The sequence below is a fragment of the Lucilia cuprina genome, chromosome 3 (genome assembly GCF_022045245.1).
Source record: "Lucilia cuprina isolate Lc7/37 chromosome 3, ASM2204524v1, whole genome shotgun sequence".
NCBI lineage: Eukaryota > Metazoa > Arthropoda > Insecta > Diptera > Calliphoridae > Lucilia > Lucilia cuprina.
This window is the reverse complement of record NC_060951.1, coordinates 13,288,484-13,308,897: the sequence shown is the minus strand read 5'-3', so window position 1 is coordinate 13,308,897 and position 20,414 is coordinate 13,288,484. Positions and strand designations below refer to the sequence as shown.

General features: G+C 30.1%; 1 protein-coding gene and 1 long non-coding RNA gene across 9 annotated transcripts in view; one reads left to right on the top strand and one right to left on the bottom strand.

The window, feature by feature from the left end:
* LOC111687923 overlaps nt 1–20,414 on the bottom strand; it is a 63,672-nt gene that overhangs the window by 5,897 nt on the left and 37,361 nt on the right. For 4 of the 8 annotated variants that reach the window (XM_046945353.1, XM_046945352.1, XM_046945351.1 and 1 more), the window contains 11 exons: nt 19,814–19,966; nt 19,608–19,738; nt 18,957–19,040; nt 18,406–18,559; nt 17,948–18,348; nt 17,552–17,875; nt 16,136–16,352; nt 4,942–5,145; nt 3,603–4,846; nt 3,247–3,542; nt 438–754 (listed from right to left, as the gene is read on the bottom strand). In XM_046945353.1, the coding sequence (XP_046801309.1) occupies nt 438–754; nt 3,247–3,542; nt 3,603–4,846; nt 4,942–5,145; nt 16,136–16,352; nt 17,552–17,875; nt 17,948–18,348; nt 18,406–18,559; nt 18,957–19,040; nt 19,608–19,738; nt 19,814–19,966 (3,525 nt within the window). The remainder of the gene's footprint in view (nt 1–437; nt 755–3,246; nt 3,543–3,602; nt 4,847–4,941; nt 5,146–16,135; nt 16,353–17,551; nt 17,876–17,947; nt 18,349–18,405; nt 18,560–18,956; nt 19,041–19,607; nt 19,739–19,813; nt 19,967–20,414) is intronic. The other 4 variants (XM_046945355.1, XM_046945357.1, XM_046945354.1 and 1 more) reach the window with 4 other exon arrangements.
* Nucleotides 340–16,399, top strand: LOC124418614. Its single transcript, XR_006940106.1, has 3 exons — nt 340–387; nt 447–826; nt 16,151–16,399. It is a non-coding gene; the product is annotated as an uncharacterized LOC124418614 (long non-coding RNA).

The window sequence follows — 20,414 nt, the reverse complement described above, 5'->3', positions numbered from 1 at the left end:
ACTGATCCCAGGCAATACGTCTTGGTCAAGCGGAACATTAGAGCAAATAGCAATACCAGTAGGAATCCGTTGCTACACGGATAGCTCTAAAAGGGAGACAAAGTGGACCAGGGGTTCTATATTGAAGAATTGTGTACAGAAATGTACCACCGTTTGCTTAAAATCAATGCATAAAATGGTTAAGAATAAATATGACTACCACAGGGCTTACTTTGTTAATCGAGAGCCAAAAGGTAATTGTGCGGTATCAGATAATAGATTTGATAATGACGCTACATTTGATTGCCACTTTTAATTAATACATTTTCTGGCTTTGTAGATACTGTACACGAATATGAATTTAATATATCAAAATGGAGTTTTATGAATTTAATAACAAAGATCAATGTAAGTATTGGATAAGATTTAAAAATTTTTAATAATAAAATATTTATTACCATAAAAAGTAATTCTGCTGACGAACCAGAACTGCTGTTATCTTCAATATTTGGATCTTCAACAGCACCACCATCCGTACACTGACTTGTCATTTTCTCTCGATTTGCTTTCCTTCGGCCTGATGATGAAACATTTAATTCAAGAGTCCTAAGTTTTGACTGTAAATGAGCAATAAGAGCGTCTCTTCTCTCTACTTCCATTGCCATGCTGGAGAATTGTGTCTCAAATTTTGAATGAATTTCATTAATATGCGTACGTATCACATTATTGATGCCATTCAAAATTTGATTGTAACAGTCTTGACCCTCAAGCGATCCTAGTGGGAAGAAATTAAAAACAAATTTATTTAATTAAACGTGTTTAAATCAATACATTTTAATAACTATTGGTAAGTGTGCTCTGAAATATTTAAATTTAAAATAAAAAATAACTCATCGTTGTTCTGCATTCACAAAGCTATGAAAAATTAAAAGCTATTTAAAAAAAAAATACTATTATTAGTACAAGTATTGCGAACGATATACATATCTTAAAATTTAATTAATACATACCTTGTTATTAAAAATAAATTAAAAAATTGTGCAATTAAATAATATTTCTAGTTTGTAATAAAAAGCAATACAAAGTTCAGTGTGGTATAAGAATTTGTTTTACATGCTCCAAATACATACGTATGCATATACTTATGTATTGTGGCAATAAGTTCATTTTTAATTATTGCAGATTTATATATTAACACTAGCTATATCCAGTGTGCTTTGCTACCCTTAAAGCAATATAAATAAAAACCCCACTTAACGATTACTACAATAGTTTTCCACATATACAATTTGTTACATATGAGAGATGCTATGCAAATTATTGCAAGTTCGCCAATTGTTTTTAAGATTTTAATGTAAGCTATGAAAATTTTCATAATATAATAGTTTACCAGATGAACGAAATTTGGTATTCTATTCATATAGAAGGTGCCAATACCCCAATTGTAAGTCCGCTTGTTATTCTCTAAATGTTCACACGAATATCATAGTTCTTCATGTAAAATTTAAAGATTCTAGCTCTTATAGTTTCTCAGATATACGAATCTTTCTATTTAATTTATATGGGGGCTCCCCAAGATAAAAATCCGCCCTGTTTTTTATAAAATGTTCAGAAGAATGTTAAAGTTATTCGTGCAAAATTTAGTTCTATTAGTTTCCCATATAAACGAATTTTTGTCCGCCAATGTAAAAGTTTTCGTGCAAAACTTTAAGATTCTAGTTGTAATAGTTTCCAAGATAAACGAATTTGTGAATTTAATTTATATGGGAAGTGCAACGCTCTCTCTAATGCTAATTCGCCTACTTTTTATCCTAAATAATCATATTGGCTCTAAAGTTGCTCCGCCAAAATTTGAGAACTCTAGCTGTTATATTATCTCATATATACTGATTAAGTAATAAGGGCGTGGCTCCTCGCCCACTTGAAATTTCAAAATAAACCTCTTCCAGATATGCATGAATACACTGTGCAAATTTAAAAAAAAATCGAAACACAAATCGCCAAACACTTTTTTAGTTTTATTTCTTGTTCAATTTATATACACAACACCACTATAGGAGAAGAGGATTATGCGTTTGTGCTAATGTTAGTAAAACATAAAAATATTGGTCCTACAACCACATTAAAATATACCACAATAATTTTCTGAGTCGATTAAAACATGTCCTACCGGTCGGTTGGTTTTCAATTCAATGCAAGGTCGCAATTAAAAATGTTTAAAATCTGTACATTATTTTGCTCATCATTATGTTAGAAATACAAATGAAATAAAAACAAAATTTTCACTTTTAAATCTAATTATATGAAAAACTGCAACAGGTAGTCTTTAAATGAACAAAACATTTATTTCAGTTTTATTTCATACAAAATATTAAATATGTTTATCTGAGTAAATATAACATTAAGAGTTCAAAAAATTTGTAAAATTCACAAAACGCAATGGGGGCGTGGCACATCCCATATGAAATCAACCTGTTATAAGAGATTAAACTGTATTTCTTTTGCACTTATTTTGTCAATATCATTTCAATATTTTTTTGACATCGCATCTGTTTTTACTAAGGGAATTCTGTAGGTGAAAAAATGTCGGAATCTTGTTCATCTTAAGCCCACAAAATATTGATATTGAGCCGAAATTTGAACTCGATTAAAATATTTAAAATTGTATTATGCATTATAAAAATTGAATTTTGAACTTTGGGTATATATTGAACCCAAGTGCTTTAAAGGGTTAATTTTATTTTTTTGTTGGAATTTTAAATATTGGTTATTAAAGTAAAATATTAGCTTTGTTTTGAGTTACTAAGTATGTTAGCTTTTTGGCCAAAAATTTAGATTTTTTTCAAAATTTGAGCGACGAGCGGCACGTGTTAATTTTATTAATCGAGCTCAAATTGCGTTTATCTCAATGTAACAGTTATTCTGTTACACTCTTTATATAACGTCAATAAAAATATAATATTAAATTAAAATATTTTCATGCAGATAATTAAGCTGTAGTTTTGCATTTTCCATTTAAATATTTTCATTTTTCGTATGCTACTAATTTTGTATGTACATACATAATCAGCATATTTACATGTTTATATCGACTAATCAAAAATGTATCAGTTATCTATGTATGTGTTGTTACATATTACATATTTTTTATACGCAAGTATTTTCAATACCGAATGGGAGGGGGAAGTTAGATCGGTAGTAGAACATCCAAGCATCGGCTAATTGTGTGACAATGCAATAAGAAATATATCATCGTCTTATAGTTACCTTTTATATTTGGAACATGGCATGCGCCATGACTAGTTCCGGAATGCGGGTATAAATCTGTGGGAAACATGGTTAAAGTACTACTACTACTACTATTCATTTGAAAAGTTTGAGAACAATTTGCAGTTGTACAACAGGTGGCGATCGATTCGGCTCTTAAAAGATCGGGTGGAGACATAACAGATTCCGCATAAAATTGCGGTGTATTGGTAGTAGTGGGTAAGTTAAGACTGTTATCACTTTGATGGTCGTCTTTAGTGTTCTCGGGATTGGTGATAACGACACTGCCAGGAGGGCTAGAAAGAGTTGAATTGAATGTTACACTCTTGAACAGTTTACTGTGCCTCGCCACGTACCCTTCAACAGTGGGTTCCATCGATAGGCCTCCGCAATTTATTTGTGTTTGCATTTCACCAGTGGTACCTTTGTGCTCTCGTTCATGGCTGATTTTCTTTAGAATGCTCTTCAATTTCCTTCGCTCAAGTGTTTCATTTGATTCCGGACTGAGGGGTGTGTAGTCGTGATGAACCGTATCTAACCGATGATGACGGTGGTAATGTGGACACTTTGACTTCTCAGATGTGGATGTATTGGTCGACGTGGTTGAACTGGATTCATATGCTGAGAAAAATTGTGAGTTTATTCCAGTTGCATCACTATGGCAGCGATACAGTGCCTCTGATATCTGGGCACAGTTAGTTTTTGAACTATCCAAACTAAAACTTCTGGTCTGTAGAGCCTTCTCAAGTTCAGCCAACTTCTGCCGTTCGTTTAAAATCTTTAAGCGTTTTACAAACGGTAGCCCACTGTATTCGGGCGAGAGATCGAATACTGATTGATAAAGTTTTGTCTGATTGGCAACAGCATTCTGTAGTGCTTTCCCATTCTTAAGAGATTTTTTCGCTTTTTCAGTCACACGTTGTTTTGTGCTACTGCTACTTGACTCAGACTGATCAAGTGCGGATGGCTTTCCTGCCGGAAGAATACTAGATTTTCCTTTTTTTGCGCGCTTCTCTTCACTTATGACCTGTTGTGGTATGCTTCCCATTGAGTACATTTTCAATGGCGAAGAGACATCATCTGAAGATGTATTGGATGTGGCTAAACTTGTATAACTCGATGAAATTAAAGTAGCTAATTTCAGTTTGGACCACGGCTTAATAGGTGTATCTGTATCTGATACAACTGTAGGTGTTGTTGTTGTGGACGGTTTAACAATTTGGTTTGGAATGGTGGTTGTTGGTTTGTGCGATTTATTGTTGGACCCATCTGATTTGCAATCTACCCCTGATTCTTCTTGGCCGCATTTTACAACCGATAGAGTTTTTGGTGGTTCCTTCTTTACATTTACACTCGTAGCTGCAGTAGTCTTTTCACTCATGGACTCTTTAACCTTGGAAATAGTTTTCGAATTACTGGTTGATTCATTATCGGGAACCTGCTGTTGTAACTGTTGAATTCTTTGTCGAAAGGAAACCTTCATAGTGGGCTTGATTTGTGTAACTGCAAGTGATATTGGAGTAGTATTGCTGTTGTTATTACTGTTGATATTCGATATGTTTTCTAATTTATTATTAACTTCTGATGTTACGGATGAAATCTATAAAAATATTAAATAATGGAAAAATAATTTAATCTTTAATATTTGCGTAAGAAATTTAACAAAGTATAATTTTAAATGAAAATTGTAAATACCGGTAAACTGGAATCATTTACAGGATGGGGAGGATCGTTTTTTATCTTCAACTGCTGCAGTCGCTGAATCAAAGGAAGTCCCTCGTTAATTTCCCTTTCGGGCTCTTCTTGTATTGATTCCTGTGGCGATAACGTACAGGTTACATGTGAGTGAGGTGGAGATTTCTGTGGTGGTGTGGACTTAACAGCTCGCTCTTCGCGATCCTAGTGCAAGACACATAAAGACACATACAAAACTACTTTTAGGAGCGGGGATTGATACAAAAATTATAATTGCGTGACTTTGCAAAAACATAAATAAGCAAAAAATTAAAATCCATTCTACAAACGTGAAATACAGCAAGCATTGATTTTTGATATTAAGAATATAATTTATAAGCAGGAGAAACTATACAATATCTGAGTTGAACCTTTTCATTCATAAAAACAAGTAGGAAAGTATAGTCGGGCATGACCGACCATATAATACCCTACACCATGAGTATATTTTTAAAATTTTTTATATTTCATAAAGAAACTTTTTATTGAATTTCACCTTAATTCCAAAGTATTTATGCAATTTATGGATAAAAAACTAAATTTTCTAAATGAGGCTTTATAAAGAATATAAGTCAAATATCGGCCGACCCTCATTAAATTTGAGAAAAGGGTATAATTTTAAATAACAGATTGTTTTGTTAAGTTTCAATGCGATATAAATGGTTACAAGTCAATTTTAGAAGTTTATGACATTTTTTGAAGGGGGGTTTGTATGGGGGCTAGGGTCAAATAAGGGCCGATCATTACGAATATCTGCAGTGTCATTTATACTAATATAAAACTTATTTGTGCCAATTTTTAGAGAGATAATAGTATATATGACGTAAGTATGGCATAAAAAGCCCAAATCGGGAGGTACGGTTGTATGGGGGCTAGGTGAAATAATGGATTTCAACAACTTTCAATAGGCTTCGTCCTTGTGCCAAAAAGCAGGCTTGGTTCAAATTTTATCAAATTATCTTGGAAATTGCGGCCTGTACCTTGCGCACAAGGTTTACATGGACAGCCAGCCGGACAGACGGACGGACATGTCTTAATCTCAAAAAATGATTCTGAATCGATCGGTACTTTAAGGTGGGTATTGGAACAATATTTTTGTGTATTACAAACATCAGCACAAACGTATAATACCCTCCCTAATATGGTGGTGTACAAACCCCCTTCAAAAATGTCTTAAACGTCTAAAATTTACTTGTAACCATTTGTATCGCAATGAAACTCAACAAAACTAACTGTTATTTAAAAATATATCCTTTTCCCAAATTTACCGATGATCGGCCCATATTTGACCTATATAAAGCCTCATTTAGAAATTTTAGTTTTTTTTTATCAATAAATTGCTTAAATATATTGGAATTATGGTAATATAAAAATAAAAATTTTAAAAATAACTCATGGTGTACTGTATTATATGGTCGGCCATGCCCGACTATACTTTCCTACTTGTTTTTTTCTTTATTTTCTTTGTGTACAATAAACAAACAACTGATTCCATACGGAATGTGCGACAAAAGTCGCTCTTTGCTTAAGCAAATATAATTTGACGAAACTCTGTTATTATAAGCATATTATAGTTTGGCCTTAAACCGCTAATGAAAATTGTTAAAACTAAACATTAATCAGTCGCTGACAAAAAAGCTTATACCAAAATCAATAAGCCGTTAGAAAGAAGTACGATTTTGCATTAAATGCTTTGAAAAAAGTTCGTTAATATGTATGTTTGAATTCTATTTATACAGATTTTCATTTTAACGGTTTTTGTAATCAATTATTATTATTATTACATTTAAGCTGAATTGTACCTTGCCTCATATATACTTAAGCCATTTATATATGAGGACATTTAAGCCAAATTTTGAAGGGGGCTTTCTATAGGCGCTAGGGTCCAATGAGGCCCTATAATTATAAAGTTCATTTGGGTCATCAAGGCTAGTATGAAAGTATATTAAACATAAACATGTCAAACTAGCTATGCTAAATCTTATATAGCCGCCATTAAGTCGCATGTCGTAAAAGGAATGCTACCCTATAAACTTTAGGGTGATATTAAGAACACGGTTTTAGTCGGCCAATATTGTATTTTTAGAAAATAAAGTAATTTTCTGATAGGGACCTTATATGTGAGGTATGGTAAATTTTTGACCGATCCTTACTTGTGTCGATCATTAGAAACTTACTTGTGTCGAGTAATGAGCGTTAATGACATTTTCTTAAAAGGAACATATATGGGGGTAGGGTCAATTATGGACCGATCCTTATAACATTTGAATTTCGTCACTATATATCCAAAAATTTTTAATACATATACAATTAGTGATCTTTATATATAGTTATAGTGGGTGTGAATTAAATAATAAAATTCTATATGCTATAAAAGCTAAATAATTGTACGAGTAATTGTGAATCCTTATGAACTAAATAATAAAATTCGTATTGCGAGTTAAATTTTTATGAGTTATATATTTTCAAATCAAAAGAATCAAAAAATGTACAATTTTGAAGGTTCATATCCTTGAGATACTAATACTAAGGCTGTTCTCTTTCATTCATGCTTTGTCATGCAAATTACATGCAGATTCAAAACATCACATTTTATTTCATATTTTGACATTATTTTTGTTTTTTGCCAGATGAAAGGTGTTTGTCTATCCTATATTTTTGAAATTTTCTTTCGTTTATTGCGAAGGAATTCATACATGATGTAATAACCTAATAAAATATTTTCAGATTTTGGTAATGGTATTGTAGGATATGTAGTTATTTCATACATTACTTGGTAATGAGTTTGAGGAATTTGTAGTCAATTAATTTTGGGAGTTCTTTCAAGAAATGTTGATATTTACATTTGTTTGAAAACCATTCCAGATAGAATGATAAAACTATTTTTTAATGGGGCATTTAGTAAGAGAATAGAATAGCAATCATGAAAAAATAACTATAAAACCAGTTTTAAGTACGGAAAAGTCGGGTATGCAGATTTGTAACTAGTTATCGTCGAACAAAAATTAGTAGTTATTTACCCAAATAGTAACTACTTACACTTTTCTCCAATATTACTTGCCTACTTACCGCGTATGTAAAGATTATTATTTTGTTGTCTACAGTTTTGTCAAAATGAAATTTCTATAATTGAAAAATAATAAATATTGGAAATAACCTTTATTTGTGTATTTCACAAAAAAAATTCGTTTAATTTAAGTAGTATGTACAGCAAACAACATTTTAATGGATCTTCGTCTGAATATTCTTATTTGAAAACTTTTTATAAACATTTGAATTCATAATTTTATACTTAAATTTTTTTTCCTACGAAAACACAAATTTATTTTTTTTTTTTTGAATAAACATAAATTAATTTATTTTGGCATACCCCATACAATTTTTAAATATTCAAATAAAAACTATCTGCCTTAACGATTCCATATTACAGAAAACCCCAATTTTCTGAAATGCAAAATTCGTATCAATAAATATTGAACGTGTAGCATGTTTTGTAAAATTCGGAAAAATATAATAAAAAAAAACAAAAGTCAAATATTTTTTTTAAATGTTAATAAAAAATATAAAAGATAATAAATTTGTTCTAAATTTGTATGAATTTTTCGCGGCATTCTTGATATCATCGTACGACCCGTGTAGCACGAAATAATGAACATCAATCTATTAAAATGAGTCGTGTTCCATATTGATCAATATATATTGAACGTGTGCCAGTGCCCTTTAGTTTTATTTTTATTCATAAAATAATAATTTTTTTTTTCGAGAGTTCCTTCTATCGCATGCTTACGGATGACGAATTTGGGTAGATGATAGACAATCTGTCTACTCCCAAATACCGGTTAACCTTACTTGAGGAAGGACAGGTTGTACACCATCTAGAAATTTTGTATTTTCTGTATCCAACAAAAATAAATAAATTTTTAAAAGAAAAGAAAAATATGGAGTATGAAAACGATAATAAAGTTACGCTACAGAGCGTATATAACGCAGTTCCGGTGACAATGACAATGAAAGAGCTCTGAGCTACCTAAGCCTTTTAATATAGGTGTGGGTTTCTACACTGAATTTCTAGAATCCGATAATGAAGATGTGAGTGTAGCAAATCCAAGCAAGTTGCAACAAAAAATATAAATATTTCGAAGGCTGTCTCAAAAGACGGACCTCCTGTATGAGTGTGAAGGGCTGTTACAAGGAGCCCCGACAAGGACACTTAAATACATATTATTGAATATATAAACTATTTGCTCTAGTTTATATACTCAATAATATGTATTTCAGTATCAGTACATTACGATTTCAACGAATATCTGACCAGTTTGTATCCAAAGTTGCTTGTTTGGCCAAAATATTTTTAGAAATCGAACGGTTAATAAGTACTTCCATTGCTTTGATTCAAATCCGTACAAGGCAACTGATTTCACATAACTGCTTAATGTATCAAAATTACTGCGTCTAAATAAATGTACCGAATTCTATACATAATTAAGTTATCCATGTCATACCTTATGTATGTGGCTTTCTACATAATTTTTAGAGCCTCTTTTTTATAGTTTTAAGACAACCTAAGTAACAAAACGATTAGACGTTTTCAATATGTTGTTTTGTAATATATACTATACTAATATATATCTACATCCCTGTGTTTCGACTGTATGTCTCGAAATTAATGTGATAGAAGTTATATGTCTGCATAGTCTTCAAAATTACATTCGCCATTAAAACGTGGAAAATCTTTTGGTAAACTCTAAATTGATAGCAAAAGCGCTACTTTTTCATATAGGATGTAACAGCTAGCAATCCTGTAATGGTCATCGTTGCGAGATACATAAAAGTTTCTCCGGTGTTTACTTATAGCGAAGGGCATTTCGAATAAAGCAATCATGTGGGGTAAGGTATAAAGGCGAATTCCATTCGATGGTTTGTTCTGTAAATATCAGCAAAATATTGCTTTGCTCAATATCGGATTATTTAGGACGAAGGCTAGCTTGTTTCTTGAAAATATCATGCTAAAAAGGTCTTCTGTATGTTCGCAATTGCCTTATTTACTATTGTAAGGAGTCCTACAATTTTATCATATTATGCATTTTGTTTTGACCTAACTTTTAATGTACGGGTTTTCTTTATAATTTTAAAGGATAAAAGGGCATTCAGACGATCACACTTTACGTACGACAAGTCTAATGAAAAAGTAAAATGAAATTCCATCTGTATATCAGAAAAGAGAATAAAAGTCGTATGATTTATATATTTTGTGTTTACACGATTGGTATAAAACAATAAAAAAGTCAGATGGAAACAGCTGTTTTACTTTTTTATATGTGTTTACATTAAAATACATCCCTGATCTAATGCGACCTGCTTGTTTTTTGAATCATATCAAAAAATGATTCAAATGATTTCAAAAAATGAAAAAAGCCATACCACTGTCAAATTTTCCATCTGTATTCTTTCTCAATGTGTGATGGTTTCATTACATATTGCGTTTAGACGATCCCATCCGTGCTCTTCTACACAACCTTTTGACAGATCATATTACTTGTGTGATCGTGTAAAGCCGGCTTAAGTGATATAATAATATATCAGATGGAGTAAAGTATGTTTTACGCCATTAATAAACTTAAGACATTTGTGGATTTACTATTTCATTAATTTTCATTCGAAAACTTAACACCACTATAGAGAGTTTGGTTGATGTTTGTAAAGTATACAAGTCCAACGTCTTAAAAACCGATCGGATAAGTGTCATTTTTTTGAATCGATTAAGCTCAAACTACATGTCGCAATTTTGAACATAATTTTTTGATCTCCTATTTTGCAGAGGACAGAAACTGGACCATCTTTTCACCTAGCTTCCAGACCGAATCAATAGGTCTTTATAGCTCATAATTATGTTATGTTAATTATGTAAAAAAGCCGAAAAAAACTATTTTTTTATAATCTTAAATTATACGAATAATTTATTAATACCAGTTAGTTAGTCTGAAAGGAGGATGTACATATATACATCGAATCCGAAGAAATACACCTAGGCCTCTATCGGGCCTGTTGTACGCTTCTTAGCCAGTGTCTCAGGTGGGAATCGAATCCACTACTTCCGGTCTACCAGAACAGAACTCTAACTTACCGGTGGCTATTAATACTATTTATCTTAAAATAATGGAACCTACCGATTTGCAGATATGTACTATTATCTTATAAAAGGAAAATTCCATTTTGATTATACAGTGTGCAACTTGTGGAAATTTTTATTCAAATCTATTTTTTTAATTAGACAATTGACACTAAACGTCCCAATTAGAAATTTGCATATAGTAGTACATAAAGGCGGAACTGAAGCGGATTTCAAACAAAAATGTTAATTCTCTTCACGCATACGAGCTCTGAGAGAATAAAACAAACTTCTGAGAACTTCACGCACTCACAAAACTTCAAATTTTCTTCGCAAAATTGCTAGGATATTAGCACTTATTAGTTTTTCTTATCACTTAAACTTAATGTTTATTAGTTTTGTGACACTTTTAAACAATTTAAAACCCCGAATATAATTTATATTTTACAAACGAAAAAAAATATTTTTAATTCTTTGACATTTCATTTTAATTAAAACCGAAAAAAGAAAAGTTGTACATTTTCGTATTGAAAATTAAAAAAAGTATTTTACTTCCTTTTTTCATTTTGAATTAGTGCCGAAAAAATAACAAAAAGAAGTGTTTATAATATGTTTTGAGATAAAATATCTTAAAAAAATTTAACTTATATATTCATTCACTAGCATATGAAATTCCATTAATAACACAAAAAATAATGTCCAAAAAATACATTTTTTATTTAGTGCCTTTTAACAACCGCGTTTATTTTTGTGTTTTTACTAATACATTCTCTCCAGTTAGGTTTCTGACAGCTGACTTAGGTCCTTGACAATTAGTTTCGTCCATGGTATAAGTAATAGAAGGTATTGCCAATTTGCCATTATGTCAGTATGATTAATCATTTGACAATAAACGAGATTTGAAATTTATTAGGAAATAAAGCTACCATATTCTTGAATAGCAATCCCACTATTGCTTATACATACTTCAAATCTTGTTTCAAACTGAAAACAAATATTTTTATTTTACTTAAATAAAAACATTTTAATAGCAAAATATTTTAGTCGCAATGAGCTGCCTTTTTCGGGCTGCGAGAGCACAAAGCACCATTCCAAAACAAAGAACATCAAATTTTTTAAAATTCCTACACTGCCATATATGCGCAAAGAGTGGCTAAAGGTTCATTGGGAAGAATCGATGTGAAAGCGGACAGCAGTCGGATTTACCATCTCCGATTTTAATAAAACTTGCCACACATAATATATATATACAATATGGTCCACAATATAATTGAGTTTTTGAATGGAAACTCATTCCAATGTAAAAAAATCTGCGATGGTAAATCCGAATATAACTAACTAATGAAGACAATTCTAACTTAATAAACATTATTTTTACTTCACTTTACTTGTTTGTTTTAATTATTGAGAAAATGTATATACATATGTACATATGTAATAGTATCTGTGTACATAATACATATCATTGTGTATTTTTAAGTTTTTCCGAACTACACTTATGCATTTAAAAATTTCCTTTATTATTTTATACCCTTTTTTAATGTGGCAACGCTTTTTTGATTATGTACAAATAAAATAAACTTCATACATCTCGTTACTAGTCAAAAAAATAAAATTGAAACAACATTCTATATTTTTAAATCATGGTTTCGTCCATTGAACACTAAGAAGTGAAACGCTGTCATTTTTTTACAACAACAACGTTACGCTCTTCTCACAGACGAGTTCTGTGTAACTCCAACACATATGTAAAAAACTTACTCTCTCTCCAAACTTCAAAACTGTCGCGAAAATTCGTGGCTTATAGAACATGAAAATATTTTTTATCACTTAACGTTATATTTTATTATTTTTTTGCACACTTTAAATATATTTAATAGCCCGACAAGATTTAATTTTTTACAAACGACAAAAAAATATTTTTTATATTTTTGACATTTAATTTTTGTTGTTGAAATTAAAACGAAAAAAGAACAATGTTGTAAATTTTCGTATGGTACAAGAAAAAAATATTTCAACTAACTTAATTATTATTTCAATATTGCAGATTAAAAAGCAAAGATACGTTCATATATAATGTTTATAGATAAATTATATTGCAAGATATTTAAAGAAATCTTCTAAAATATAAATTCAAATGAAATAATTTTTTTTTTAAATTTTTAAATCCGATTTTTTGCAACTATGTTGGCTTGAGAATTCTACTAATACATTCTTAGAGTTAGGTACCGACTGACAGTAGACTTAGGTACTTTTTGACAGCGTTTCACTTCTTATTTATTCTTTGGTTTCGTCCATGGTATAAAGAAAACAAGGTAACTCCGTTCTCTCTCAATTAAAAGTTTTTTGACCTAAATAAGAATTTTTGAAATGTATTTTTTGTAAACAATTAAAGAAAAACGTTGCCACACATGTAGTAGGGGAAATCTTATTTAGGAAATTAGAAATTAAAAAATGTGTATAACTTTTAAATTAATCATTTAAAATTGTGTGCTCTAACGATATTTTTATAAAAACGCTCAGCTCATAAACGGACCACATTAAACCCAACAAGTTCTTGTTGAATTAATTGTTGAATATCTTAATACCATGATTTATTGGCATTAAACCACAAAATAACACCTCTTGCAGTTATTTACGTTGAATTTTTGCAAACAAAAGACAGAGGAAGACATCTTCTTTAGAACGTTACTGCCGTTCGAAGATTCATATAATTTTTTTACTTGAACATGTTTGACAGCGCAAGATATGTGCATCCGAGATGAAGTAATGAAATTATGTTTTTAGGGAGAATGGCCCGCACTACTTACAAGCAAATATGAAACCAGCGAGGTCCGTCCGCAAGGACCTTTTAACTTCTTTATTATTTTCTTTGCTATTAGAATTTTATGTTGATTAATATTTTAATTTAGTTTGAAAAATATTTTCCATTTTATATTTTTAAATTGAAAAAAAAAAAAGTAAACAAAAAACTCGGATTTATAAAGTAAATACGGTAGCATATAAAATAATAAATCGCTTAAACGTCAGAATGGTTACGGGAAGAGAAAACGGTTAAACCTTTATTTTTTCTACTATGGTTTCGTCTATATATGTACTGCTATATGGTAATTTGTTTTTATTTTCACTGAATTTAACATTTCAAATCAATATGTTTATTGTCAAAAATTTTTTTCGAAAACATCACATAAAGTAAAGGAAAATAATTCCCGAGGATTAAGGTACAATTTCACGGCAATTAGGTATTAGGCTTTGTTCTTGTTGGGTATAATAATGAAAGAAGTTTTGAAGTTTCGAGTGGACGCTTTCTAAAAATCTAATTAAAATCGTATATTTCCGAAATATTGGAAACTATGGGAGATACAATTCTAAAATGTTGTATGAACAATCTTGACATCCCTGTAAACATTTGGGTAAGAAATCTCTGGATTAGGAAACAAGCGCATGGCAAAATATAGTTTTTGAGTTTTTCTACAGTTTGAATTGCAATTAAATCGGTTAAGCAGCTTTTAAAGTAATTTAAGATCAAAGTCACTGTAAGACAGTGAAATTTCTATTTTACTGTATACCACGCCCATAATTACCAATATGTTAACCAATTATTTTTGATTACCTTAATTTTAATATGTTGACTATGGCATTAACCAAAGATAAAAAGTAGTCCGACTCTTTGGCAGCCGTACCTAACTCTAAGCATATGTTAGTGAAAAAGTACCTAACTCTAAATATGTGTTAGTAACAAAAATGTATATGTATTGGTACATACTAAACACACAGAGTTTTATAAAAAAGTTAAAATTTTAAATTTGTTCGAATTTTCAATACCAAACATTGAAACTCTTTTAAATTAAAATTCAAGAACAACAAAAATGAAATGTCAATAATTAGAAAAAAATTTTTTTTCTAGTTTAGGAAAATTAAACAAAATTTTGTGTAAAAAGTGAGATAAAGTTATTTTAAAAAATTACAGATTTTTTGTGCACAACTGTAATTTCGCGTACAGTCCTTGAAAGTGGCCAAAAAAGTATGTTAAACATTTGAGTGTTTTGACAAGTTTAAATTTCTCACAAGAGAGTCGAATTCACACGACACTCGTAGATGTGAGAGAGTAATTTAATGTATATGAGAGTCGGACTACTTGTTATACTTTGGCATTAACATTTTATAAATAAGTTTTAACAAAAAATTGGACTTCTAATCAATGAAATTAATTTCTGATTGTGTCCATTAAAAAAATGGCAGTGATTCTTCAAAAATTGAATAAGAAATATCGTGAAAGGTTTTTATTTATATTCTGTTTTTATTTATATTCTGTTTATTCATATTCTGGATCGATTTTTAGTTCCTTAATTAAGGTCCCATGAAGAGGAAATGTGCCAATTGCATTTAGCTATCTGAAATTCTCAGTTTGTTAATTTTTTCGACTACTTAAAGTATTTTCAGACCAAAATACTGATTATCATCATGTAGTATAATACAATTTCGTAGTCTAAATACAATTTCATTGATTATGAAAAAAAAAAATACTCATGATTCTTATGACATGCCGACCGTGTTTTTAAGTTTTTTAAACATTTCTGATTTTTCATATGATTTAAAGTTGTATTTAAAGAAAAGAAACTTTAGAAAGAATTGTCTTCTGAAAAAATAAACAGAAAAATAAAAATGAACGAAAATCAAAAACATAATTAAGTTTATAAAAGCAAGAATTGATAAAATGTATGTCTGAAATATTTATGTATTTTTCTTACAGAATTTTAGACCGACCAAATTCTATAATATTTTAATTTTGAAATATATTAATACTCAGTATTGTAGTTTGAAAATACCTTTGGTCTGGAGTATATACCAGACAAGGATATAAAGTTAAACTGTATATATTAATTCAATATACATACATACTTATTTACAGGATTATTTTTAACAACAAAATAATTAATAAGGATTACAAAAACACACAAGCAAAAAACTATATACATTAAACATTCATTGCCAAAAAATAATGTTAAAATAATATGTTAAGTAAAGGTTAAATAAACTACTAACCTGTTTTTCTTTCAGCAAACGTAATCTCTGCAAAAGTGGTAAACCAGCACCAATTGGACTTGGAGACTTGTCATGCAATTCTTCTTTTTCTTCGGCGGTTTCCTCCTTATCATCTGATCGTACGCGGGACATACGTTTTAACATTGATTTGCCGTTTTTAGGAGATGTACTGTGTAACGGTTGCATTTCTAAAGATTCATCGCTTCTTCTTGTTGTTCTAATTAAATAATACAAACAAAATTATATTAATATATATTTTTAAAATTTAAAAACTAAGTACTTCCTAGAAATTTACTAATATTTCGTACTGGTCTGTAAGTAAATTGAAAATAGGGTATGTACAAATTTTCGATATTTTGGATTGCTATTATATTAGTAAGCTACAGAATAGTGTGGGTTTTTGTTTGCAAAATATTTATATTCGAAATTACTAATTTTTAATTTCAGGAATTTCGAGGAGTGTGTGCGGGTTGGGTAATTGAAAATTTGACATTGTTTTAAAAATTATACGTTATAAGTATTTTTTTTTTTGTATTTTGGGATAAAATATTAAAAAAAAATTAACAGAGGGGCTAAGGTACGTGAATTAGATTTGGTAAAATATTCAGTGAATAAAATAAGAAATAATAATATAAAATTGTATTAAAAATTCAGACACAGTAACAAATATTTGAAACATCATTTTTCATCTTTTTTTTTCACACAAAGGGACCCAAGTGACTTGTGTAAAAGTGTAAAAATCGAGATTCTTTTTGTCTGAAACAAATTCTAGTGTTGAAATTATGTACTGTGTATATTTAAACCTGTAAAATGTAAATATTTAATTTGTTTTAAGTATAACAACCCACAATTGTTGAATCCACTCCTTTTTATACCATTTGAAGTACAAAACTGTTAACTTGTGAGATTTTAAAAAATAGCACGTCTAATCGAGTTGGAAAATTATCTGTAACTTAAATATCAGTATGATTCAGTCTTTTGAATTTGTGACCATCGTTATGATTCTTTTCCTAAGTTTAATAAGCGTACATGATTTTTAAATTAGCCTTTCCTCAGAGTATTTCGGATATTTTTAATTTCCATATTTTTTTGGAAGTCATTGTGTTTATATTGAAAGTTTTATTGAGGCTTAAAATACGCTGTCTACATTAAATATCTGCACCATGTGATGATTAAGTTTCACATATACATACATATATAGTTAATTTACTTGTGTTAAAATTATTAAAAATTGAAATTGTTGGTGCATTAAATATATTAAAAAATATTATTCTAATAAGTTTTGATTGCTTCTGTTTTCTTGCGAAACTGTTTAAAATATAACTATAATTAGATATATAGATTTAAGAAGAGTGTTAAAAGATTTGACTCAAACAGCTAAAGTCGACAGTATATTTTAAGCCTTATACTAAATACCGTGATTTTTTAAGAACACTTCGGAACCCCTTAACATCATGTCTCAATTTATCGACAATTTTCTTCGAGGCACTATTTTCACTGCTGTCACTTTGATTCACGTGACTGTGATGGTGGTGGGCCCCTTGGTGGTTTTCAGCTTCTTTATCAGCCTGTGCCTTAGCATATTTCTTGTTGACACACCTTACTTCCATAAGACGTTTTCTACCAAGTGTCTGTAGGATCTCCTGAGCTTCTGGATAGTCTTTCATGGCTGCCAACACATCTTCTCGTGATAGAGAAAACAGTTCGGAATAGCCCACCGACCTAACATCAGCAGTACGTCTAAAATTAATGAAAATAATAATAAAGCTAATATAATTAATCTTTCCTTTTTAAATATTATAAAAATCATACTTGTTTAAACCATCCAAATTGAGTATACCAATTTCCCCAAAAAAATCACCCGCTTTCATGGTAGTAAGAACTTTGCCGGTCTCACTTAATACTTCCAAAATCCCATCAGCTATTATGAACATTTCGCGAGCAACTTCTCCTTTACGACATATTGAGTCACCTGGTGTAAATATGTACGCCTTCATTTTCAATACCAAATCGTGAAGAAATTCGGGCTGACATTCTTGAAATATTGTTACTTTTTTTAAAACACTTAAATTCACATGCAAAGCTAGTTCGGTTTTTAGTTTATCCGGCAATAGGCCCAAAGCTGTGTTTATATCACCTCCTCCTTGTATACGGCCCCTTGACCAACTGTAGTCATACCAACGCAAGACACGACGTTTCATTCCTCCAGGCACCTTAAGTAAAAGTGGTTTAAAAAATAGGGAAATTTTAAAAGTATTATATTATACAACCTTGTGATGTCTCATATAGGTTTTAGCGCCATCTAGGAGACGCTCAAACTCCAGACGATTTGCATTACGATTGGTAATTACATTACCTACTTGGCCGACAATAGTGGCAAATATAAAAACGCCAATCAAATAACTAACAATAGTGAAAATGTATCTGCAAATCGGAAGAAAAAGTTAAATTAATTCTTTCGTATTTCATTAAATGTTATTTAGGGTTTTATCAAAGTTTTCGAAAACTTGAACTGCTTTAAGCAAATATTTTATATTAAATAAAGAAATTAATTAAACAATTAGATATATACATAAGTTAACTAATTAGAATGAATCTCCATTGAAATGAATATCATTAATTGTTAAAGGCTGTCTCTATACTTTTCGAAAACTTTGATATTGTAGAGTTTAAAGACCTTAAACCTTTATTAATTGTTCTTAGTTAAAAGTATTATATGGATCCCGTCTAATGGCGGACAGCCCTAACTCATATTGATATTTATTCCAAGGAAGTTGAATAAACGGTATGGTTTTTTTAAGACAATAGATTATTAGCATACCCATAATTTGAACCAAATTGAAGTAATCTGGATTTAATTCCACGCCGAGGTATTGATCTTGGGCCGTCCACCGAAAAATTGATTCTTAAATTTTTATTTTAAAATAAAAAGTGATTAAAATAGTAGAATACAAAAATATATGTTATAACTGAAATTAAGACCTATCACTACGTGGTAACCAGATGTGTTCTAATAACCTTTTCCTTGGGACTTTTTGAGCAAAAATCGATTTTCTGAAATCTTTCTCAATTGCAACTCTTCCATAACCAATTACAATTACTTTTAATTGAAGAAATTTCAATTATGTTTACTTGTAATTGTGAATATGTTTCTCTATAATTGCATGTTATTTTAAGTATAATTTTAATATATTAATTTTAATTGGAAAACTCAATTAAGTAAAATTACAAGTAATTAAAGTAAATAGAAGAAATTGGCAAACAATTACAAGTAATTGTATTGGTCAATAACATATTACAAATAATAGTAAATGGCAAAATTTTAATTACAAATAATTGTTATTGCTCAATTGCACAATTAATTGTTATGATTTATTAATTACCCCCCAAGCTAAATTTATTATTTTTAAAAGGAAAAATTGCACTTGCATTTAATCAAATATTTTAAATTACAAATTAAAATCATACATACTCAGCATTCGTTTCAGGCGTTGGCAAGTCTCCGATCGTGGTTAACGTCAATGTAGACCAATATAAACTACCTAAATATTTTCTTGTTAGAGTGGCATAGTCTCCTGGACGGTATGGATATACCCAATCACCCTGAAAGTTAATTTAAAATCGTTGATATTTGCTTATTAACATGACTGTTAAGGAGAAAACTGCTACAATACGTACCTGAAAACCCTCGGCTTCGGAAAGTAAATAATAGAAACATCCAAACCAATGGGCAAGTATTAATAAAATGTGAATAAGATTTACAACGCGCCATAAATTCGGCCAAACAGTTCTACTTTCAACAATATAATAAAATCGCACAGATCTATAAACCTAAAAAGCATAAAATATATAGACACATTTAAATTATAAATTAGTTATAACAATCAAAAATAATAACAAGTAAGAAATTTTAGTCGGGTGAGACTCCACACCTGTTACATAATAAAGCATTTAAGTTGAATTGTATTTTGCCTCAGATTTATTATTAAATAACATTGTGGACATTTAATATACTTGTTCTAGCCCCCATTTTGTTTACTTGAATGGGGGCTAGGTGAACTATCAGACCGAAGTTTAACATTTTCAATAAACTTCGTCTTCGGTACCATAGAAGATCATGTGCAAAATTTCATTGAATTATCTCCAAAGTACACTAGACTATAGTCTAGAATAAAGACTAGACTATAGACTAGACTATAGACTAGACTATAGACTAGACTATAGACTAGACTATAGTCTAGACTATAGACTAGACTATAGACTAGACTATAGACTAGAC